This window comes from Dasypus novemcinctus, chromosome 8, assembly GCF_030445035.2.
Source record: "Dasypus novemcinctus isolate mDasNov1 chromosome 8, mDasNov1.1.hap2, whole genome shotgun sequence".
Taxonomy (NCBI): domain Eukaryota; kingdom Metazoa; phylum Chordata; class Mammalia; order Cingulata; family Dasypodidae; genus Dasypus; species Dasypus novemcinctus.
Window position 1 is genome coordinate 123829495 of NC_080680.1, and position 25061 is coordinate 123854555.

General features: G+C 49.6%; 1 protein-coding gene and 1 non-coding gene across 3 annotated transcripts; both read right to left on the reverse strand.

The window, feature by feature from the left end:
• Nucleotides 1–19: 19 nt before the first annotated feature.
• On the reverse strand, nt 20–24642 carry NANS (N-acetylneuraminate synthase). 2 transcript variants are annotated; one of them, XM_058302627.2, is made up of 6 exons: nt 24415–24642; nt 15728–15943; nt 6331–6430; nt 5048–5202; nt 1979–2245; nt 20–257 (listed from the first exon to the last, which is right to left on the reverse strand). In XM_058302627.2, the coding sequence occupies exons 1-6, from the start codon at nt 24544–24546 to the stop codon at nt 48–50; spliced, it is 1080 nt and encodes a 359-aa protein (XP_058158610.1). In that variant the 5' UTR covers nt 24547–24642; the 3' UTR covers nt 20–47. The 2 variants fall into 2 exon arrangements, with proteins under 2 accessions (XP_058158610.1, XP_058158611.1); XM_058302628.2 differs by lacking the exon at nt 24415–24642 and adding an exon at nt 23780–23951.
• Nucleotides 679–753, reverse strand: TRNAG-CCC (transfer RNA glycine (anticodon CCC)). Its single transcript has one exon. It is a non-coding gene; the product is annotated as a tRNA-Gly (tRNA).
• Nucleotides 24643–25061: the final 419 nt, after the last annotated feature.

Sequence of the window (25061 nt, forward strand, 5' to 3'; positions counted from 1 at the left end):
CACGCTACCAGCAAGGCAATTCAGAGTTCAGAGAATAGCATTTTATTTTAAGCCTTGATTTTTTTCCCGTGATTTTCTACCACTTCTTCCAGGATGGTGTCGTCTTCCTCAACGGTGACCAGGACCTTCTTGCCCACCAGATTAAAGATGTCCTCGGGGGGATAGCCTTTGGGCTCGCCCACCTTCACAGTGAGCATATCCAGTGTGAGGACGGTGCCTTCCGGAATTTTCACTCTGGCCACCACAGACTTGCCCAGCTGCAGATAAAGTTCAGACTCAGTAACAGCCTCGCGCGTGCTGGCTAGCCAAGGCAAGGCCCTGCCCAGTCTTCAAAAGGCCCCTGGGCGCCTAGAGCGTGTGTCATGCCCGGCCGGGATGTGGCCAGGGTGGGGTGAACTCGGAGACCCGGGGAGGGCCGTTAGCACCGAGCACAAGGACGTCGACAGCGAGGACAGGTCCGCGTGCCGGCCGGGTGGCGGCAAGCCGCGTGACCTCAGCCTGGGCTTTAGCCTCTCCATGAAACGGAACGTCACCTGCCTCTGCCTTGTCAGACGTGAGGATCCGCGGGAATGACAGAGGTGACGTGCCTGAAGCACAGAAGCCTTTTGATACACAAAACCCATGAGGACAGAGTGCCTTTAGCATCGAGTTCAACATCTCATTTTATTTTATTTTTGTAGGAGGCACCAGGGATTGAACCTGGGCCCTCATGCATGGGAAGCAGGTGCTCAACCACTGAGCTACACCCGCTCCCAACATCTCATTTTGAACATGAGGAAACTGAGGCCCACAGAGGGCAGTGGCTCAGCCAAGGAGCCAGAAGGAGAGCCCAGGATCCCGCCTCCTCAGCCACCGCCCCGCCCTGGTGCACAGGCACCGAGGTCCAACTGGGTGGCTGTGACTCTGTTACTCAGAAGACAGGAAAGAGGCCTCTGGGTAGGCGTGGGCAGGGCGGGCGGGGGAAAGCTCAGGGCCGCGTTCCTCAGGCTCCGCCCTCAATGCTGCTCAGCAGCCTATACCACTGTCATACCCTCGACGCCTCCACGGAAGGGCCAGGGAGTGATTCTGCTTGGAATTAAGGCCAGGAAACCCATGCCTGCCAACTGCCCACTACCAGATTAAGCAGCCCACTGTATTTCATGCTTTGTTCGGGAAGTCAGGAGGCTCAGAGCCAAATTAAGTGCTCCACTGCTCTAACTCTTTCTGATTTCTGGTCTATTTCCACCCCTTTCCCTCTATGTCGCAGCTTGTTGCTTTTCTACTCTTGTTTTAATTACCCAGCACCTATGCTGCTCTAATTTGGGGGAAAGCGGATAGGGCGCCCCTTAGGAATACATGAAGCAGCACCCTCCGTAGGCCTGGCGCCTGCTCCTTACCGGACCCAGACACCCTGCAGCAGAAGAGCAGGGGCTGCATGCTGACAGCTCCGGGACACTGGACCTGTCACTCAGGGGCCGTGACAGGCCCAGATGGCCAGGGGGTCCAGCAGGGCTGCTGGCCTCCGCTCCTGCCTGATGTCAATGCTGCCCAGCTCCAGCCGCCCCTCAGGGAATACACAACGTCACCCACAGGGCGACCTGCTGCCCCGTCCACGCCAGGGCATGCCCCCCGGGGGTGCCCGAGCCTCACAGGCCCGGCTCTCAGGGCCTCAGGCGCCCCTCTGCCTGGAGGTTCTTTCCTCTGGGCTGACCTCTCCAGGGGACCTAGACCGGGCCTACCCCAGGGCCTTGCAAGCCCCAACCCCCACTACACAGCAAGCCCCCTTGCATCCCCTGGGATCTAGGTGGCCTTATTAGAAACCTCTACCATCATCCCAGGGGCCCAGAGAAACTGCTAACATTCCCCTGAAGCACAAGTTTCTGAGCCCTGGCAACGCAGAGGGGCCAGAGCCGCATCCCTTTTTGCTCTCACCGGCCCAGGCGCGGGCAGGGTCGTGCTGACCCGACCGCCCAGAGCTGCGGGGCCGGGCAGAACCCACCTTGCTGTTGCAGGCCATCTCACAGGGCAGCAGCTGCTTGGCGGGCGAGCCCAGGGCCCTCTCCACCAGGCGCACCGACCGCACCAGCTCGGCCAGCTCCCCGGGCTCCAGCGAGGCCTCGTGGTCGCTTCCCTTCCAGGTCTTGTCCAAGGTGATGTGGCGTTCCAGCACCTTGGCCCCCAGAGCCACTGCGGCCACAGATATCGCTATGCCCGTCTCATGCCCGGAATAGCCAATGGGAATGTCAGGAAAGAGTTTCTGATACTCCTTTAAAATAGAAAAAGTGGAGAAAAAAGACACAAGAAAGGGGAGAGGGCTCAATCTCTCTGCGGCGCTGGGCAGACCTGCGTCTGGCTTCCATCAGCTGCTGGCTAGCTGAGAACTGCCGCTAAGGCAGCGCCTGTCTAGGGTGCTGCCAGCCCATCGAAAGCTCTCAGCACCTGCAGGTGCTCAGAACTCACTGGCTACTGCGATTGCTGGGAATGCAGGCTAAGAACACTCCATACTGCACAAACCACCAGCAGTGACAACTGAACTGTAACCGAAAGCCTAAACCCCTCCAAAAAGCACCTGCTCCACTCAGCCTGCGCCGCTCAAGGTACGTGTGCTGTACACACGAGTGTCTGCAAGAACAGCCAGGGCCCAACCTCAAAGCACCCCGATGGCGGGAATGCCAAATAATGCCGTAATTGCTTATCGAGCCTCCACTGACTTCAACAAAAGATGATCTATGTCGGCTGAGCCTTGTCAGTGAGGCGCCAGGAAGCCCAAGGCCAGCGCGGACTCAGGAGGGCTTTAATAAAAGATCAGGACAGGCGGGCGGCCGAGGCCCCTGAAACCAGGCTGAAGGCTACATGGTGGGTAAGGGGGTGCTGGCTGCAAGGGGGTTCAGGCTGCTGGAACACAGGGGGCCGCCTGGAAGGGGCCCAGGAACGAGAGGGGCCTTGGCCACACCGTGGTATGTGGAACAGAGAGAAGGATGAGGACACCCTGAGAGAGGAAATAAAGGGCAAAAGCTGGAGTCACATAAACCACGTGGCACTCGCTGCGGGCCGGGCTACGGGGGTGCTCACTTCCCACCTTGTCTATTTCAGAGCTGTTTGAATTCTTTTTTAACAACCATTCGTGTTTAAATGAAATAAAATAAACGTGACTTAGAGATGAGCTAGAAGTGGAGAAAAGACTCTCAGAACTGGGAGAAAGTTTAAGTAAAAAGAAAACAGTTCCAAAAAAGAAAGAAAAAAAAGATAATAGTTACAGTTTTCCAAAAGGGTAATTTTTTTTTTAAGTTAGGTATGAAGACTGTATGGCAGGGAAGCTGAAGTGGCTCAAATGATAAAGTGTCCGCCTACCATACGGAGGGTCCAGGGTTCGATCCCAGAGCCTCCTGACACATGTGGTGAGCTGGCCCATGCGCAGTGCTGCCGCACGCAAGGAGTGCCCTGCCACGCAGGGGTGCCCCCGCGTAGGGGTGCCCCACATGCAAGGTGTGCACCCCGCAAGGAGAGCCGCCCCATATGAAAAAAGCACAGCCCGCCCAGGAGTGGCGCCACACACACAGAGAGCTGATGCAGCAAGATGACGCAACAACAACAAAAAAGCGACGCAGGTTCCCAGGGCCGCATGACAAGAATGCAAGCGGACCCAGAAAACACAGAGCAAAGGACACAGAGCAGACAACCAGGGGAAGGGGAGAGAAATAAATAAAATAAATCTTTAAAAAAAAAAAAAGATTGTATGACTAATGTAAAAAAGCTTATGCTATCACGGAAAAAACAGAATGCTCAAATACTGTATTGAAAGGAAAGTATAAAAAGTAAACTGGGGGAAACGGACTTTGGCCCAGTGGTTAGGGCGTCCGTCTACCACATGGGAGGTCCGCGGTTCAAGCCCCGGGCCTCCTTGACCCGTGTGGAGCTGGCCGTGCGCAGCGCTGATGCACGCAAGGAGTGCCCTGCCACACAGGGGTGTCCCCCGCGTAGGGGAGCCCCACGCGCAAGGAGTGCACCCATAAGGAGAGCCGCCCAGCGCGAAAGAAAGTGCAGCCTGCCCAGGAATGGCGCCGCCCACACTTCCCCTGCCGCTGATGACAATAGAAGCAGACAAAGAAACAAGACGCAGCAAAAAGACACAGAAAACAGACAACCGGGGGAGTGGAGGGGAATTAAATAAATAAAAATAATAAATCTTAAAAAAAAAAAAGTAAACTGGTTTACTGCAGTATTGGGGTTATAAGTATATATATATATTTTAACTAGCATTCCATTAATGTTAACTATGTGTCTGTGTAGGTACACACACACACAGCGGTTGATTTCTTGCATCAGCCACGGGTTACGGTGTCCAGTTGTTTGGCCAAGCACTGACCTGCTCGTTCCTGAGGGTATTTCACGATGGGATTTGCACTGGTAGACAAAGGACTAGGAGAACAGCCTCCAGATTCCAGCCCCAGCGTTGCCCCGAAGCTGCTGAGGGCTCTCCTGCAAATGCAGTCCTCTAGGGGGCTAGGCTTCCCCAGCTGTAAACTGATGGAGTTGGCAAAATCCTGGGGGGGAGAAAGCTCCCTCCAGGCTATCGCTGTAACAGTTTGAGCTTGAGGGATGCTCATATTACAGGGCCAGCAAATCACATCCAGCAGGGGAAAAGCCAGACACTTCTGGAAGGTCTCCCTCAGCTCAATACGGAGGCAGACAGGTGCTGGCTGTGAGCCAGAGGTTCCCAGAAGAGGGGCCTCTAATGGCTGATACGCACGAGGTAAAGAAAACGTATATAGACTCAATTGTGGGATGCCACCTTAAATTTTGTAATGGGTGGAATTAAGACTAGCTTTAAAAAGCTCAGTTTACAATCACGCTCCTCAGGATGCATCTGCTTCCTTAGCTGCACAGTGGATTTCATGTGACTCTACAAAACTGAGAATGTCCAAAGACATTCAAATTACCAAGTAGGTCATGGGTGCTGAGAAACCTGGTTAGGAAGCTCTGTCTACCTCCCAGTAAATGGCCCAAGAAAAGCCAGGGTGCTGTGGCTCAGATGACAGCTCTCTCCCCACCCCTGCCCAGGCCTCACCGTGATGACCCGCAAGTTGACGTCCTCAGGTGGGAGTGGGTAGGCACTGGTGCACTGCAGGAAGCAGAAGTTGGGGTTGAGGGGCTTCACGAGCTCGTAGACCTGCCTCATGGTGGCCATGGACTGCATCCCGCTGGAGATCACCATCGGGCGGCCTGCGGAGCCCACAACACCATCACTCGCTGCTTCTTTTGAAACATTTTATGGTGATGAACGTAAAACTGGCCATTTTAACCACTCTTAAGCCTATAATCCATTGGCATTCATTCACAATGCTCTGCAACCATCACCACCATCCATTTCCAAAAGTTTTTCATCATTCCCAATGGAATCTGTCCCCATTAAGCACTCACTCCCCATTCCCCCTGCCCCGGCCCTTGGTGGCCTGTAATCTACGCTCTGTCCCTGTGGCTTTGCCTATTCTAGATATTCAGCTAAGTGGAATCCTACAGCACTTGTCTTTTTCAGTCTGGCTTCTTTACTCGGCATGACGTCCTCGAGGTTCGTCCATGTTGCAGCAGGTATCAGAACTTCATTCCTTCTTAAGGCTCTCTTTTTACGGGTTCTGACTCTCACGCCAGCACAGCCCAGCTATCTGCCTCCCAATGTCGTGCACTCTACACACACCTCCCGAGCACGGAGCCAGCCACCACAGGGAACCGAGACGCACTGGACGGGCCCCGCCCTCACCACGGGAATGGACACTTGCCCCATGTGACAGCTTGGCAAGGCGGCTGCACCCGGGAGATGCGGGGACTGCACACTCCCGGGGAACATGAGCACCCCATCTCATGACGGGCTTGCACAGACGGGCACCTGAGCGAGCGTGAGGCCCACAGCACCCTTCCTTGGTGGGCCCAGGACAGAGACCGCCCTCCAGGGCACCCAGGCCTCGTCCACGAAATAAGCACAAAGCGTAGCAAGAACAAGACCTGACCTGCGTGGGGACAAGGACCCAGTGTGTCCACTCATGGCATTAACCATCTTACAACCTGTGAGGTGCTGTCTACACTTCAGGTATTATATATTATACCTGAAGTTTGACAGAACGTTTGTCAAACTCAGAGCTTCCTCTAAGCAGTCTTATAAAATATTGTCCCATCCTTAATTTTTTTCCTTTCAAATTAGCACATTAAAAAGCAGAAGTATCTTGCTGATTTAACAGAGGTTTCAGAAGTTGGGCTTCAGGAGATCTAGCTCAAAGTGGGTTGACCCTAGAGAAGTAAAAACACAAAGGTTTGGACTCCCTCTGGGTTTATTACAAAAAGTAAATACCCACTCACCTTTTTTAGCTGTCTTTTCCAGGTAAGGGAAATTGTTGGTGTCTCCCGATCCAACTTTGAAAAACGGAACGTCCAGCTCGTGCAGAAACTCAACTGCCATCTACAAGAATCCAAGAGGGAGCTCCTTCACACCCGTGCTCGGCACTGTCCTCCTGGCAGGTGGCGAGCAGCGGGCACACAGGAAGCCCCTGCTGCTGGCCGGCCCCGAGACTGGCCTCACAGGCCCAGGCTCGCTATGAGTCATTTCCACACACAGTCCAGCATTCCTTATTTGTATCTACCTCCCAAAGGCCCAACAAACTTGAAGCTGGCTACCAGGTTCTGGGAACGAGTTGGAGCCCTGGCCAGGCCCTTCCTTCCCCGGGGCCCCAGGGCCCAGGGGTCAGAAACAGAGAGCGGTGACCGAACCTTGGCCAGAAAACCAAGCAGTAAGAAAGCGAACTCCCTCCAAGGTTTTACACCTTGCTCAGGGCCAAAGGGCCAGGGAAAGAGGCCATTTCAATCCACGCCCTAAGTGGGATATGTGGAACATTCCGTGGTCCAGTCCTGACAGTCTGATCCAAGCAGGCAGGGCCACAAAGCCCACAGAACCAACCTCAGTCGCACATCACTGCTTGAGGTCACCCCACCTAGAACCCTAAAACCTTCCTGTCTGGGATTCATCAGGAAGACCCAGGAAGTTAGTAAATGTCAGCAAATTCTGCTGAAGGCACCAGAGCACCACAAAGTAAAAGTAAAATCTCACTCTGCTGTCAAGTTACAAGAACCCAAAAAAACTACCTTTTATAACTATTTCTCAAATTGAAGATGAGAATCAGAAGTGGGGAGAATCAACGTCCCTGAGTGTTTCCAAACACTGGAACACTGAGTGTTCCAGGCTAAAATGCTGCCTGAAGTTTGTAAGACTTGACTAATTCTAGGCCAGTACTTCTGAAACTTTAAGGAGCGCACTCCTAGGAAGCAGATGTGGCTCAAGCAATTGGGCTCCCGCCTACCACATGGGAGGTTGCTGGTTCAGTTCCCGGTGCCTCCTAGAGAGCTGGTATGATGGGCAACAAGACGATGCAACAAGAAATACAAGAAGAAAACATAATGAGAGACACAATAAAGCAGGGAATGGAGGTGGCTCAAGTGATTAGGTACCTCCCTCCCACATTAAAGATCCTGGGTGCCTCCTAAAGAAACAAGGAAGATGAACACACACAGCCAGCACAAACAATAACAGGGTAGAGAGACATAAATAAATAATCTTAAACAACAACAAAAAAAAGGCCCACTCCCTGGGATCTGGTTAGAATGAAGTGCAAATTCCCTTACTGCCAGCTTAGGGTGAGGCTGAGAGCCTGTTTCTAAGAAACTCCCAGGAATGCTGCTGCTGCTGCTCAGGGGATCAGAGCGGCAAGGGGCACCATGGCAATCCAGAGGGCAAGGGGTTGGTAGGAACAGCCCGAGGTCCTTCAGCCTGCAGGCTAAGGCAACCATGGCTGCCGCGCTTTGCTCCACCTTCCTGCCAGGTGGTGAGCACCCAGAGAACTTTCCTCAGATGTAAACCCTCTTAAGAACAGAGTCACAGTTGCTGGAGAGCCATGAAAGGTGGCTGGTTCACCAGTCTGGTCCAGGAGCTGCTGTCCAGTGTGGCCCGAGAGCCACGCACCTACAGGTGCACTGAGCCACGGTTCCGGCCACTGCCTCCCCTGCTTTAGCTCTTCCTTGAGACGGTTCGGTTCACATGTCCACTTGGTTAGTTACGGTGTGCAGCTTCTGACTGTTTGTCCTGGGAGGCTATGTTGTGGATACACATCTTTAGTCAGCTGAGTGCATCTATGGCTGATCAGCCACGAGGAGAGTTTCCCCATCCGGTCACTGGAAGGCTTTAGAGGGAGAAGTGCTGATTGCAACTGTCAGAGGAAGAACTTCCGTCTCTACTGCAGCCAGCCAGCTCCTCCGGGACACTCATAACACCATCATGGGAGTGCCCAGCGGGTGGCCTGCCCTATGGAATTTGGACTTGCCCATCCCCACAGGCCCGGGAGCCAATTCCTGTCATAAATTTCATCATCTTTACATACATCCATGTATACGTAGATGTCCTGTAGGTTCATTTCCCTGGAGAACCTTAATGCACGCCTCTGCTCTCTTTTCCCGCCTTTTTTTTACCACCTCTTCTTCTGCTATGTCCCTCACACTGTTAACCAGTCCTAAGGTGGAACTGAAAATGTGTTTTTAAAACATACTTACTGAACAAAGTCTAATTTTACCCCACTTCTCACTCTATCTGGCAGATGAAAAGAGTGCTTTCTATTTAATGAGGGAAAGTAATCCTGTGCTAGGTTTTTTATATATAATGTTCAACCTGTGAGAAAGTGGTTCATAGTGGAAAAGCCCTGTACAAGGGCCCTCAGGAGCACAGATGGGGGCTCACTCAGGAGCGGTGTAGAGGAGCTGGGGCGGGGAGGGGGCGAAGCAGGGCAAACCACGGCCGCTCACCTGAGGCGGCCGCTCACCTGCAGAGGCGGTCACCTGGGAGGTCACTCGCCTGCAGAGGCGGTCACCTGCAAGGTCACTCTCCTGCAGAGGCGGTCACCTGCAGAGGTGGTCAAATGTGCAGGGCGCTCATTTTCAAATGAGGACCAAGGCGGCGGCCTCTGCTCCGCAGCCTCCGGGAAGCCACCCCCACCCAGTGGCCACGTGGAAAACTGCCGCTTCAGATGCCTGCGCGCACAGGCGCCCCAGCTAGCCCGCAGACCCGCCTTCCAGGCGCCGCGGGGTCCCGGAGCCCCTCAGGATGGCGCCCGCTGGTAGGCCCGTCCCTCTCGGCTTCCCTGGCGCTGCCCCACTGCAGCCCACTCCTCGCTCCTCCCAGGGGTGCGAGCCCGAGGGGCAGCCTCGCTCCGCCCTCCTCCCGCCCAGGGCCAAGCTTTGCGGAGTCTGTCCGGAAGGCGCTCAACCACGTCTGACCCTCCTTGGGCACCAACCTGGGAAAAATGCACAGAAAGGCGTCTTGCCAACAAAGGTACTTGAACGTCTTTGTGTGGTAACATGTAGTTATACTAAGTTTGCCTTTTTAACCATTTTTAAGTGTACAACTCAGTGGCCCTGGTTACATTCACAAGGTTGTGCTACCACCGCCACCGTCCATCACCGAAACTTTTCATCACCCTGCACAGAAGCCCTGCACCATTAAAAAGCCCCGCGGCGGCCTCTGCGCTGCCTTCTGCCTCTAGAATTAGCCCGTTGTAGATGTGTCATGTCATTATTTGTCCTTCCGTGTCCGGCTGACTTCAGACAAGATGTCTTCGGGCTCGTCCATGCTGCGGCACGGGCCAGAGCCTCCTCCGTGTGGGCTGAATGGTCTGGCACTGTGGGGATAAGCCCGCTCTGTTCATCCATTTGTCTGTCCAGGAACACCTGGGTCGTCTCCGCCTTTTGACCACTGTTTAGTTTTTCCAAGCAGGTGTTTCCCCAACTTATTTAACTCAGAACCTTTACTTATTTGGGGAGGGGGGACTTTGCTGATTCTAAATTGATTAATTCGTGGGGCCAATCTGTGCCCACAGAACCCCCTTCCCATACCCTGTCCTGTGAGGAACTCTGGGAGCCGCCCATCCCAGGCTGACAGAAAAGGGAGGCGCAGCACTGGGGTCTTTCCAGAGCCTCCTCCTGCCCGTCAGCTCCTGGGTCCTGGAGGAAAGGACCAAGGAGCCCCTGGTGAGAAGTGGGGAGAAGAGGAAGCAGGCGAGCCCCGGGGGAGGGACTGACAGGGGCGCAGGGCCTGGCCCTCCCTCCGGCCGCCTGGCCCGCCCTCCGGCTGCCTGGCGCTCCCTCCCGCGGGGTAGCAGGGAAGGAAGGGGGGAGGGAAGAAAGGCCTTGGGCTGGCACTGGGCGGAAGGCCACGTCGCGTGGGTGGTGAGGGCAGCCCGGCGCTGGGGCCACCTCGGCAGTCTCGGCCTCCTTCGCCTTCTCAGGAGAACTCTCCACTGGAGCAGAGGCAGGCACATGGAGTTTGCTTGGCCATAAGATTCCGCCAAAACTTAACCTTTCCTCAGCACTCAGAGAACGCCCTAGAACAGCACAGAGGCGGCAAGAGGCCCTCCCTAAATGCCACTGTCTATAAGGAAGTCAGAGTCTGCCAGGCGCGGAGCCACCTTAGGCACACAGGGAAAAAGGGGCCCACCTGCCACCCGGCCGTGGGCAGGAAGTGCTGGTTTGGCCGAGTAAGCTCCCTGTTTGCAGAGGCACTTAGGAGTGTGGCTCCCTTCCCTGCCTTGGCCCCGGGTCAGCAGACCAGATGTCCTAGCATTGCCAGGACAGAGGAGCCTCCCTGCCCAAAGTGTTTGAAGCAGAAAATCTCCAGAAAGTTCTAAGTTCTAACAAGGGCCCTCCTTCAGTGGACGCTGACCCTGCCTCATCCTTACACCCCACAGCCCATGTCACCTTATCCTCACCGAGCCTGGGGGGGGCACCTTAGTTATCCTGTTTTTACAGATGAAACAACGGAGGCTCAGAGGGTCACATGGCAAGCCCAAGGCCAAGCACGTCAGCACCAGGATTTAAACTCAGAAGGCGCGGCTCTGGGGAGCAGGGTCTTCCTTTTTTGAAATAGCTCTACTGAGATACAATCTACACACAGTTTGGGCAGGGAGGGCCTCTCCAAGGTCGCACTGACAGTTGACCGCAGAGCCCAGGCAAGAACCCGCAAGTCTTATTCCTCAGCCGGCAGCCTTCTGGGACAGAAGCTGACATCTGTGACACTCTATAAGAACGATCGAATGGTCACATCTACTTCACAACGACCCCACGAGAGGGGTCCTGGTATGAGCCCCACTTTACAAGAGAAGAAACTGAGGCACCAAGAGGCTAGACAGCTCCACACTGTTGCCTGGCAGAGATCTTGATGGCAGGCAGGGCCACAATGAACCCCAAAACAGAGTTCTGGAGGCATGCACTAACCCAGCTGGGCAGACGGCAGAGGCCCCCAACGTGCTGGTCTCAGGGCCCCCTTTTTAACTCTACAGAGCTCCTGTCTGTCTGGGTTATATCTACTACTTACTGAGTTAGAAACTAAAACTGAGGAATTTTGTTTTCTTAGAAATGTTTACCTTTTCCTTTTGGGATAATTGTAGTCACGTGCAGGTGTATGAAGTAAAGCAGAGACCCGTGTCCCATCACCCAGTTTCCTCCAATGGGGACATTGTAAAAGTAGAGTACAATGTCACTGATGAAGACCATAACCATACAGATTTCACCAGTTTTCTTCTGTTTTTTTTTAATGTATTTTCCCCCTCCCCCGCCCCACTGTTTTTGCTGTGTCCATTTGCTGTGTGATCTTCTGTATCTAGCTCTCTTTTTGTCTTCTCCTCTTGTTTTTTCTCCTCTAGGATTCACCGGGATTTGATCCTGGGGACCTCTGATGTGGAGAGGTTCCCTGTCACCTGTGCCAACTCAATTCCTGGTTTCTGCTGCATTTCACCTTGACTCTCCCCTTCATCTCTCTTTCGTGTTGTGTCATCATCTTGCTGCGTGACTCACCTGCATGGGCTCTGGCTCACTGCACGGGCACTCGGCTCACCGCGAGGGCACTCGTGCAGGCACTCGGCTCAGCGCACGGGCACTCGTGCAGGCACTCAGCTCAGCACACGGGCAGTCGGCTCACCGTGAGGGCATTCGTGCAGGCGCTCGGCTCAGCGCACGGGCACTTGGCTCAGCACACGGGCACTCGGCTCGCCGCGAGGGCACTCGTGCAGGCACTCGGCTCAGCGCACGGGCACTCGGCTCGCCGCGAGGGCACTCGTGCAGGCACTCGGCTCAGCGCACGGGCACTCGGCTCGCCACGCGGGCACTGGCTCACCGTGTAGACACGCTTTCTCTTCTCCCTTTTTTTTTTTTTTTAACCAAGAGGCCCAGAGATCGAACCCAGGTCCTCCCATATGGTAGGTGGAAGCCCTATCACTTGAGTCACATCTGCTTCCCAGATTTCACCAGTTTTGTGTGCACTCACTTGCGTGTTTGTGTGTGCAGTTAGTGCCATATAATTTTACCACAGGCACAGGCTTGTGCAACTACCAGGACACAGGGCGGTGCCTCCCCCACAAGGCTCTCTCGTGCCGCCCTTTATAGCCACATCTGCCTCCTACTCTTCCCTTCCCCAAACCGACAACCACTAATGCACTCTCCATCTCTAATTCTGTCACTTCAAGAATGTTATATAAACAGGATCACACAGTGTGCCACCTCCTGAGATCGGCCTTTTTTATTTGGTGTAATTCCCTTGGGATCCATCCAAGCTCTTGCAGTGTCAATAGCTGGCTCTTTTTCCTTGTTGCAGGGTATTCTGTGGTAGGACGCACCACAGTTTGTCTAACCATTCACCCACTGAAGAACGTGTGGGTTGTTTCCAGTTTGGAAGTACTCTGGTAAGTGAATTATGTGCCCCAAAATAGACAGCCCTGCTCTTAGCCCCCGCTCCCGTGCGTGTGAACCCCTGTAAACAGACTCTCCTGAAGACGTGTCTTAGTTACGGTGTGGGCCAACTGAATGAGGGTGGGTCTTAACCCACATTCCTGGAGGCCTTAGAAAGAGAAAAAACCAGAAGCCAGAGAAAGAGAGGAGCCAGAGGTCGGCAGAAAACCAGAAGGGCAGACTAAAGGAGAGGACTGTGCCACGTGGCAGGAGGTGAGACGCAAGCCGAGAACTCCAAGGACTGCTGGCAGCCAGCACCAGAAGGCTACAGACACCAGGAGAAAGGAGCCTGGCAGATACCTTGATCTTGGACTTCTCCTAGCCTCAAAGCCATGAGCTAGTAAGTGCTTATTATTTAAGGAAACCCACTGTGTGGTATTTGTGACAGCAGCTCTGGCAAACTAAGGGAGCAAGCAGGAACAAGGCGGTTACAGACACTTGTGCACAGGTTTTTGTGTGAATAAAGTTTTCATTTTTCTGGGATGAATGTCCAGGAGCATAACAGCCGAGCTGTATGGTAGGCACATGTCTAGTTTTGTCAGTGAGAGAACAGCATGGTTTGTGAATTATATCTCAATGAAGAAGTTGTTTAAAAAAAATTGATGTATTATTTCTTGAGTGCTGTACCATTCTACATTCTACACTCCCACCAGCAGTGTGAGCGATTCATTTTCTCCATGCTCTCACCAGCATTTGGCGTTATCACCACTTTTTCTTTTGTCCATTCTGATAGCTATGCAGTAATATCAGACTGTGGTTTAAAAACGAGAAACTGTTAAAACTTAAGAATGTACAAGCACCAAAAAAAGAGCTAAATTAGACATCACCAAAATTAGAAACTTTTCCGCTTCAAAGAACACCATCAAGGATGCAAGAAGACAACTCACAGAAGAAAATGGGAGAACACTTTAGCAAATCATATATATGATAAGAGACTTGTATCAAGAATATATAAAGAGATCCTACAACTCGATAATAAACAGAAAAATAACCCAATTAAAAAATGGGCAAGGGGTAGCAAGTGTAGCTCAGTGGTTGAGCCTTCTTCACTTGTACAAGGTTCAGGTTCCAGGTTCCAACCTTCTGAAAAAAGGTGGGGGGCAGGAAAGAGATCTAAATAGACGTTTCTCCAAAGATACATAAATGACCAATGAGAAAATAAAAAGATGCTCAACATCATTGGTCATTAAATCAAAACCACAATAGCTACCTCTTCACATCAGGATAGCTAGAATCAAAAAGAGGTAACAGACACTGGCAAGGATGTGGCGCTATCAGAACCCTCACGTACTGCTGGTGGGAATGGACAGTGGTCTGCCACTTTGGAAAACCGTTCAGTGGGCCTTCAAATGGTTAAACACAAAGTTACCATATGATCTCACAATTCCACTTCTAGGGAGATGAAAATGTGCCTACACAAAAATTTATACAAATGTTCAAAGCAACATTCTTCATAATAGCCAAAATGTGGAAACATTCCAAATGTCCATCGATTGATGAATGAATAAAACATGGTGTACTACACAAAGGAATATTATTTGGCCAAGAAATGGAATGAGGTACTGATACCTGCTATAATGTGGATGAGCCTTGAAAACATTATTCTGAGTAAAAGAAGTCAGATCCAAAAGGCTACATAGTACATGATTCCATTTATATGAAATATCCAGAATAGACAAATTTATAGAGACAGAAAGTAGACTATGGCTGTCCAGGACTGGGGTATGGAAGGCTTGGGGAATGACAGCTAATGGGTACTGGGTTTCTTTTTGAGGTGATGAAAATGTTCTAAAATTAGTTTGGGGCGATGGTTGCACAACTCTGTGAGTATACTAAAAACCAGAGAATTATACACTTTAACTGGGTGAATTGAATGGTATGTCAACAAAGCTGTGATAAAAAAAAACAAAAAACACAACACCAGCACAGCTTTCATGAGTGGCCGCTAGATTGATGACATCACGTCACACCGCCTCTGGGAAACTCCACTATACGCCAAGAGAAAATGAGGGTGAAAAGGACAAACAACTTCCGAGGACCATCATAGGCACAGCTGGCTCCATGGCCCTCCTGAAAAGTCTCGGGAATCCCCAGGGTTCCTGGACCACACTTTGAGAACGCTGCTACAGGCTTATCAATTACTCTGCTGTGTGACTGCTGTCCTTCCCTTTTATTTGGCTCAGTCATTCATTTATTCATTCCACAAATATTTCACTGGGGATGTGTGAGGCTAACAGTCTGGTAAGGAGGAGTGGTATTTCCCACATGGTCACAGAAGGAGCGCCAGGAGAATACAGTGGGGGTGGGGTGGGGCAGAGCCCTCAAGTTCCCTAAGGAACACTGGGTTCCAGGTGAAGGAGCCAGACATCCATCCTCCTGTCCTCCCAGGAACTAGCACTTTGAAAGAACCAGAGTCGGAATGTCAGAATGTTCTGATTTGTCTGTTAACAAAACCATCCTGTTTCTTTAGAGCCCCTCAGAAGCTCTCCCAGGCTGAGTACATCCAGAAGAATTAACACCGTCAAGGCCCTGAAGTGGCGTACTGGGGCTGTTCAGTTCTGCAGTGGATTCATCAAAGGCTTTCCTGTCCCACAGGAAATGGAGCGCTGATGTGTCAGCAGCTCATACTGACTGTGGGCCAAGCTAGTTGTCAGACCTGGGACCAGATCCCAGAGGGAGGCCCTGGGCAGCAATTAGGGGAAGACTAGGTATCTCTAAGCCACCTCCTCAGACAGGTTTTCCTAAAAAAAAAAAAAAAAAAAAAAAAACCACACACACACACAAAAAAAACACAGAATCCTAGAGAATGAACAGGGGTCTACTTCATACAATCTTTTGGTTGACCAAAAGATTCCCAAGTGTCTCAAGAGCCATAAAATGTTCTTCTCTTAGGTTTCATGCACTGAAGGGAAGAACACTGGAGGGGCAGAGGGCTCACCTCGTCCATGCCAGAGGCGGTGAAGAAGATCCCCACCTCCGCGGCATAGCTCTGCAGCTCCTTGTACTGCGCGTGGCTGAACTCCAGGTGCCGTTTGTGCTCCCCGTAGGTTCTCCCCCAGGAATGTTTCGAAGGATATGGCCGTTCCAAGGCTTTCCGATTAAACTTGTATTCCAGCTCGCTCTTCTGGAACTTGGCACAATCAGCCCCGCACTCCTGAAACACATTAGGGCTCCTTTCAGTGATCTGGTGTAGATAATCAGAAAACAGGAAGGTTGTGGCAGCTGCTACATACCACTGTCTTTAAAAACAGCATGTGATTCTCAACATAATAAAGGTCATTTATGAAAAACCCACAGCTAATATCAGACTCAATGGTGAAAGACTTGAAGCTTTTCCCCTAAGATCAGGAATTAGACACGGATGCCCACTTTTACCACCGCTATTTAATATTGTGCTAGAAGTTCTTGTCAGAGCCATTAGGCAAGAAAAAGAAATGAAAGGTATCCAAATTGTTAAGAAGTAAAACCATCTCTATTTGCAGATGATGTGATCTTGAATCCACAAAAAAACTATGAAAGCTAATAAATGTATTCAGCTAAGTGGCAGAGTACAAGATCAACACACAAAAAACAACTGTGTTCCTATACACTCGCAATGAACAATCCAAAGAGGAAATTAAGGAAACAACTCCATTTACAATAGCACCTGAAGGAATAAATTTAACCAAGTACAAAAGACTTGTAGAGGAGTGGATGTAGCTCAAAGTGGTTGAGCATCTGCTTCCCATGTACAACGTCCTAAGTTCATTCCCTAGTACCTCCTTAAAAAAAAAAAAAAAAGACTTGTATTATGAAAACTACAAAACACTGCTAAAAGAAATTAAAGACCTAAATAAATGACGATACATCCCATGTTCAAGGATTGAAAGCATTAACATTGTTAACAAGTCAGTATTACCCAAAAGTAATACAAAAATTCAATGCAACCCCTATTAAACTCCAGCAGCCTTTTTTGCAGAAATGGAAAAACTGGTCTGCCTCCCATATGGGAGGCCCCAGGTTCAGTTCCTGGTGCCTCTTAAAGAAGACAAACAATGAGCAGAAGGGGAAAAAAACAAGAAAAACCAACACATAGACAATGAGCAAAAACTAACTAGCAGGGTATGGGTATAGCTCAAGCAGTTGGGTGCCCACCTCCCACATGGGAGGCCCTGGGTTTGGTTCCTGGTGCCTCTGAAAGAAAAAACAAACAGACAATGAGCAGACAATGAGCAAAAACAGTGAGCAAACAGATGAAGGCATCATGGAGGGGATGGGGGTAGAAATGTATATGGAACTGCAAGGAGCTCCAAATAGCCAAAACAATCTTGCAAAACAAGAACAGAGTTGGAGGACTCATACCAACTTCAAATGGTGTTACAAACCGACAGTAATCAAAACAGTGTGGTCCTGGCACAGAGACAGGGAAATATATCAGTGCATCAGAACTGAAAGTCCAGAAATAGAGCCACACATCTACAGCCAACTGATTTTAGACAAGGTGCTAAGTACATGTAGTGGGGAAAGAATAGTCTCTTCATCAAATGGTGTTTGGAAGCACTGGATATCCACATGCAGAAGAATGTAGTTAGACCCCTACCTCACACCATTTACAAAAATCAACTCAAAATGGATCAAGGACCTAAATATAAGAACTAAAACTATAAAACTCTTAGAAGCAAAAGTAAATCTTCATAATCTGGGACTTAGCAATGGATTCTTAGATATGATACCAAAAGCATGGAGCAACACAAGAAAGAACAGATAAATCTGATTTCATTAAAAATCAAAAACTTTTGTACAATGAAGGAAATTATCAAGAAAGTAAAAAAAAGAACCGACAGAATGGGAGAAAACAGTTTCATATTTGATAAGGCTTTAATATCTTAGAATATAAAAAGGACTCCTTCAACTCAATACCAAAAAGACAAACAACTCAATTAAAAAATGGGCAAAGGACTTTGGAGAGTATCTTCTCCAAAGAAGATATTCAAATGGCCAAAAAACACATGAAAAGATGCTCAACATCATTAGCCATTAGAGAAATGCAAATTAAAAACCACAATGAGATACCACTTCCCACCCATAAGGATGGTTATTATTTGAAAAATGAAAAATTACAAGTGATAGTGAAGATACAGAGAAATCAGAACTCTTGCATTGCTGGTGGGAATGTAAAATGACACAGCCACTATGAAGAGCAATGTAGCACAGTGGGTCCTCGGAAAGTTATATACAGAATTACCATTTGACCTAGCAATCCCACTTCTAGGCATATACCCAAAGAGAGCGAAAACAGGATTACAAACAGATACTTGTACACCAATGTTTATAGCAGCATTATTCACAATAGCCAAAAGCTGGAAAACTAAATGTTCATCCACAAATGAATGGATAAACAAAATGTGGTATATACATACAATGGAATATATTCAGCCATTTAAAAAAAAAATGAAGTTACAAGACATGCTACAACATGAAAGAAACTTGAAAACGTTATGGTCAGGGAAACAAGCAAGGCTTGTAAGGACAAAACCTGTATGATATAACTTGTAAGAGAAATAGCAAATCCATTGACAGAGAAAGCAGATTAGAGGTTATCAGGGCAGGGAGGGATGGAGGAGAGAGGAAGCGGGAGTGTCAGTAAAAAATTTTTTTTAAATAAAATAAAATATGGCACAAATGTTTCTTGGTAACTGCCTTCTCATACCCAAGTGAAAAGCGTTTGTTATCTAGCAAACCCTTACAAGTTCCAATACAGAGTATACTTTGAATTCTAATAAAGTCAAAGTAGATATATCCAAATGCTCTTGAAAACGTTTTTTATATTTAGTGGACTTGGTCTTTGAGTTCAGATTGAAGAAGTTATTAATTATAAAGTTCATATGAAAGAGAGAACATTCAGGGGTAGTAAAGACAAAAATAAAATAAATGATCAGAGTTGTCCTAGCAGGTATTAAAATATACTATGAGGAGACAGATGTGGCTCAAGCAACTGAACTCCCACCTACCACATAGGAGGTCCCTGGTTCAATTCCCAGCGCCTCCTAAAGAAGACAGTGAGATGGCATGACCAGCAAACATGGCAGGCTGATGCAACAAGAGACACAAGAAGAAAAACATAATGAGAGACACAACAAAGCAGGGAGCAGAGGTTCCCAGTGCCTCCTAAAGAGGATGAGCAAGACAGCGCGCTGGCATGACAGTTGGGTGCAGCAAGCTGATGCAATAAGATGACACAACAAGAGACACAAGAAAAACACAATGGGTGACACAACAAAGCAGGGAAGGGAGGTGGCTCAGGTGACTGGGCGCCTCCCTCCCATACTGAAGGTCCCAGGTTTGGTTCCCAGTGCCTCCTAAAGAAACAAGGAAGGGAAGTGGATGTGGCTCAAGTGATAGAGCTTCCGCCTACCATATGGGAGGACCTGGATTCAATCCCTGGGGCCCCCTGGTAAAAAAGAAGAAGAGAAAGCATGCCCACATGGCAAGCCAGTGTCCACATGAGTGCCTGAGTGGTGAGCCAGTGCCCCGTACAAGTGAGTCACACAGCAAGATGATGATGCATCAAAAGAGAGAGAAGGGGGAAGCGAATTTGGCCCAAGGGATAGGGCATCCACCTACACACATGGGAGGTCCAGAGTTCAAACCCAAGGCCTCCTGACCCATGTGGTGGGCTGACCCACACCCAGCGCTGATGTGCACAAGGAGTGCCGTGCCACGAAGGGGTGTCCCCCGCATAGGGGAACCCCACATGCAAGGAGTGCGCCCATAAGGAGTGCCGCCCAGCGCGAAAAAAGTGCAGCCTGCCCAGGAATGGCGCCGGACACATGGAAAGCTGACGCAGCAAGATGATGCAACAAAAAAGAGACATAGGTTCCGGGTGCTGCTGACAAGAATACAAGTGGACACAGAAGAACACACAGGGAATGGATACAGAGAGCAGACAATTGAGGGAATGGCAGGGAAGGGGAGAAAAATAAATAAAAAATAAATCTTTAAAAAAAAGAGAGAGAGAGAGACAAGGGGAGAGTCAAGGTGAAGCACAACAGAAACCGGGAACTGAGGAGGCATAATTGACAGGGAACCTCTCCCAAATTAGAGTTCTCCAGGATCGAATCCTGGTGAATCCTAGAGGAGAGAAAATGAGAAGAGAAGATAACACAGAGAGCAAAAACAGCAGGGCGGGAGGAGGGGAAGTGGGGAAATGAATAAATACATAAATCTTTAAAAAATAAAAAAAAAGAAAGATGAACAGACACAGCAGGTGCAAACAATAAGAGGGTGGGGAGAAATAAGTAAATAAAGTAAATCTTAAAAATGTATGTACTGTGATGGCTGGTAACTAAGGAAATACCTAGGCCAGGATAGGAAATTTGATTACTGGGAAAAAAGTCAAGAAAGAGGTCTTTTGTATATGGAAATTTAGTTTGAGGTAAAGGTGGCATTTCAAAGATGGAGGAGAAATTTAAAGGCAAATTGGCAATATATATCAAAATTTAAAATATGCATATACTTGGATGAAGTAGATATAACTTTAGAAATCTATCCAAAATAAATACTATCACTCATGCAAAAAAAAAAAAACTTGTATGCAAAGCAATGCTCATTGTTTCACTATTTGAAAATAGACTAAATGCACAAAGGGAGATGTTTTTAAAATATATATGGTTTCCATAAAAGCTGTGCAACCAGTAAAATGAATGGCATAGATATATTCTATGAATATGGAATATCTCCCAGGAAATACTAAGTGAATAAAAGCCAGTTACAAACTACATAAAGATTATAAATAACCAGAAAGTAATATGCATAAAAGCCACATGGGACCATGAAGCACATGAAATGTGGTTATTGTTGACTGCAGAACTAAATTTTTCAAAACAACAACATGTGATTGGCAGAGATGTTAAGGACCCCCAAGAGAAGAAGCAAGAAAGTTTTAGGAGAAAACAGCTCTTTGGGGAAGGAGGATCCCCCTATCTTCCCCTTTTAAAATACAAAACAGGGAAGTGGACGTGGCTCAACTGACAGAGCGTTCGCCTACCAAACAGGAGGTCCAGGGTTCAAACCCTGGCCTGTGTGGTGAGCTGGCCCATGTGCAGTGCTGCTGCACCAGGAGTGCCACGCCATGCAGGGGTGTCCCCCGCGTAGGGGAGCCCCATGCACAAGGAGTGGGGCTCCCTCAAGGAGAGCCGTCCCATCCGAAAAGATCAGCCCACCCAGGAGTGGCACCGCATACACAGAGAGCTGACGCAGCAAGATGATGCAACAAAAATGAGACACAGGTTCAACAAAAAAAGAGACACAGATTCCCGGTGCCGCCAAGAATACAAGCGGGCACAGAAGAAACACAGCTAATGGACACAAGAGAGCAAACAACGGGGCAGGGGAGAGAAATAAATAAAAATAAATCTTTAAAAAAAAGAAAATAAAATACAAAACAGCTAGGGCTTTTTGCTTTGTTTGGTTTGCATTGTAATATTGAAATATAATGAATCAATTGTTGTTAAGGAACAATTAAGGATGATTTTAAGTTACATGACTTAGCAGAGAATAGTAAAATGAGCACTGGACCAGAATTTAGGAAAGAAAGGCAGATTTTGGCTCTAACTCTGACCCTAACTTGTGATGCTTTGGATAAGTCACTTTCCATCTCTGGACTCAGTTTCTCCACCTACACAAAGGGCAGTCTGGGCTAACTACAGGACTTGTAAATTCTTCTGAAGAACCCCTTACTCTGACTCTAAAAATACCAACTCTGCTTTTAGCTGCTTGGCATTTGTTTTTTTACATGCCATGTTTGAACAACAAGTTCTTTTTTTTTTTTAAACACACCATTAATTCATTTTATTTTTTTTTATTTTTTTTTATTGAAGTACATCGTTCACACATAAACAATAAGTGTATAGTAAGGATGGTGAACTTACAAAACAACAGGTTCTGAAGCAAAAACCAAACAAACAAAATGCAGAAATGCCCCAGTCTGAGTGCTTCATTACTGAATGAAACACCTGACTGCAAAAGCTGTAATTCTGTGTTTATCTATCACCAGCCTCCCATTTTCCAGAGTTGCTTCTAAACACTACTCAATGGAAATATGAAATAAAGCCCTTTCAATGGCTCGCTGCCGTTTCTGCAGGCACAGAGGTGTTCATGGTTTTTGAAAACCTCTTGACTTAAGAAATGTTACTGCTGAGCGAGCTGCTCCCATTCCTGGAAAAATCACAAGATGGCACTCAGGACTTGACGCTGGAGAGATCTTTAGAACTGAAAGTGACCTTGGGCAACAGAGTTCTCATTGTTCAGATGAAGATCCCAAGGGCCAGAGTGACCTGACCAAAGTTGCACGGCAAGTCACTGGCAGCACCGGCTAAGTCCTGAAGGCTGCAGAACGCGTGTCTCCTGGCCGAAGACTGCAACCTGGAGTCCTGCTTAAGTCCAGGCCCAAGCAAGCTAATGACAAGCCTTCAGTATCACTTCTTGGCTCCGCCCAACCTTCACCTCCATCTCAAAAAGCAGACTTACCCAAGAGAAGGTAAAAGCTTGTCTCTGTCTAGGCAAACCTTCCCTCTACGGGAAAATGATAAAAGCAGAAACTGCTGGGACAAGGGCTTGGACAAAGTCCCACTACATTCCACAAAAAGGCAGTTGCATGGGGAGGACAGTGGGTTCCTCCTCTTCTTTTCTCAGCATCTTTGATGAAAATAAGTGATTTCTTATCTGTGTAATAATGCTGTGGGGAACTCAAGGTCCAGAAAACAAAATCACTACCTTTGCTTTACTTTAACGCTGAGGCTTTCTTTGGTCAAGGTTTTATTGCTTCCCTACTCTCAGGCAGCAGGACTCCATGGTGAAGAATAAAAGTGGCATGCTCCACTGGCATCACAATTTGAAAGTTGAAAATATATACAATGAGAAAAATCTCTAATGACAGTTGGAATAAACTGTACTTTACTATTGCAAACAGATGAGCTGCATGAGCAAGCCAGCTTGTACTAACACACTGGGGGTACTAAACTTGATAATGGGACCCCATATACAGATGGTGCCCATCACAAAAACAAATCCTAAAATAAAAGGGTTTCAGAAAATTCTGCTCAAAATTTAAAAACAAAAGCACTCACATGTTGTAAAGCAAGGGAAACTGAGGTCTAGAAAGGAAGTCAACTGCTCAAGATTAATCAGCTAGTACATGACATCTTGGCTCCTAGTCCACTGCTCTTTCCACAAGAACGCAGCCTCAACCTCATTCTCCTCCCCTGCCCAATTAGTCCTTGAAAGGGCAGGGAGGAGAGGCATGATGGTTTTGCTTCCAAGACTTCAGTACCTTTAGGTAGTTCCTACAACTTCGGCATTCAAAGAGGTCACACCTTGGAAAAACAGACTGTTCCCTAAATGAAGACGAGGATTTTACATTACACTATTAGAGTACAAAGGTCGGAGCCCTGTGATTAGGAGCCAAGGCACTGAAATCCACGATATACTAGCTGTGTGCCCTTGGGAAAGTCACATACCATCTCTGAGCCTTCAAAATGAACTCAACATCATCTACCTCATTGGTAGGAATTAAATAAGATCATGCACGTATAGCACTTAGCCCAGTATCTAACAGAGTAAGCACCCAAGGAATGTTAACAACTATTATATTTTTAAAATATTTTTACGTTTCAGTGGTTAGGTTCCCAAAGAGTTAGCCCTGAAAGAAAAGTAAGATCAAACTTAACCACGAATGATATGAAATCAGGTGAAGGGAAAGGAAAGGCACAAACCAGCTGTCAAAGCTGGGATCAAAATGGAGAACAAGACAATCCACCCATTCAGGGGACCCAGAGTCTAAGAGAGACAGAGACACTTACACAGTCAAGGACAGCAATGTGAGGAGAACTGAAGGGCCCCTAACGCAGCTTGGTGGGGTGGGGGTATGGAGAAGGCTTCCAGGAAGTAGACTTGAACCCGAGTACAAATATGCCAAGAGAAGAGGGGGCCGGAATACCCATAAACGCCCTACCTGCATTTAGACAGATGTCCAACCTGGCTGGCTTCCAGTCTTATGTCCCAAGCACTGAGCTCAGAGCTTTACCCGAGTCATCTATCCCCTGTGATCCTCGGCAACCCTCTCAGGTAACTATGGCTATCCGCCCGTCCAGCCCAGGGTCACACAGCGCTGGTAAGTGCTGGGGTCGGGAATCGAACCCAGAGCCCAGCTTCTAACCACATCACTTGGCAAACACAGGGAAGGACAGGTGAGAGAGACCACAGCCACTTCCAGGGACACAGACTAGGCCGGAGGGGGCCAGATCCTGAGGGCCTGGAGGAATGTAAAGGCTTCCGGCTTTCCCTGCGGACAGTGGCGTCAGGAGGGGGTCGGCGGGGGTGCTCCTGGCTAAAGGTGGGCTTTAGAAGGACCACTCTGGCCCGCGAAACTGAGAGGGCGCGGACTAGGCAGGAGGCGGCGGGGGGCGCGGCGAGGAGGAATCCCAAAGAATCTGAACACGGAACCGGCCAGCTGGACGTCCGGCCGGGTGCCGAGGGACGCAGAGCGAGGGGACCGCGGCGCCCGCTCCCCTCAGCCCCGCCCTCCCAGGCCCCGCCCCGCCCCCAGCCCCGCCCCCGCGCGGCGCCCCTCGCCTCGCGCTCTCCCACCTTGGCGGTGCGGATCATGCGCTTGGCCACGTCCAGGTCGCCCTGGTGGTTCTGGCCGATCTCGGCAATGATGAAGCACGGGTGCTGCCCGCCCACCCAGCGCCCAGGACACAGCTCCAGCTCCAGCGGCATCGCGGCGCCTTGCGCTCCTGCTCCACACCACCCGCTCGCTCCTGCCGCCGTCGCCTCAGGCCTTCTCTTTCTGCCGCCGGGCCGGCCCGCACGCCGGCCTCGCCACGTCAGCCAATCCCCGGCCCCGCCTCGCTCCCGACAGCCAATCGGGGCAGAGGGCGGGGCCCCGCGGGCTGAGCGGCGTGGCGCCGGCGGGCAGCGTCGGCTCCGGTCCCTCTCGGTCCCGGAACTATCGTTCCGGCCGCCGGCGGGCGGCTCCGTCCTGTTCCTGCTCCCCGGGGTGGGCAGGGCGCGCCGCAGGGCGTAGAGGAAAGAACAGGGAGTCCTGGAGCGGGCTGGAGCCCTGCGACCTTATGAGCGTGGTTTTCCCTTTTGTCCAGGCTGGGAGATGAGGTATAGAAACCCTGCTCCCAGCAGCTGGCCTGGGGTGAGCTAGCCTTCCCCTGACCTGGACAGTGGCAGTTCCTGAAGAAGTTGGAGATAGACTTGCCACGTGACCCTGCACTACCACTACC

Excerpts from the sequence above, each read along its gene's own strand:
- NANS (XM_058302627.2), bottom strand. The coding sequence starts at position 24,546 with ATGCCGCTGGAGCTGGAGCTGTGTCCTGGGCGCTGGGTGGGCGGGCAG. Across the intron at positions 15,944-24,414 it reads GCATGATCCGCACCGCCAAG|GAGTGCGGGGCTGATTGTGC; the intron begins GTGGGAGAGCGC and ends AATGTGTTTCAG. Across the intron at positions 2,246-5,047 it reads TCAACTTGCGGGTCATCACG|GAGTATCAGAAACTCTTTCC; the intron begins GTGAGGCCTGGG and ends TCTATTTTAAAG.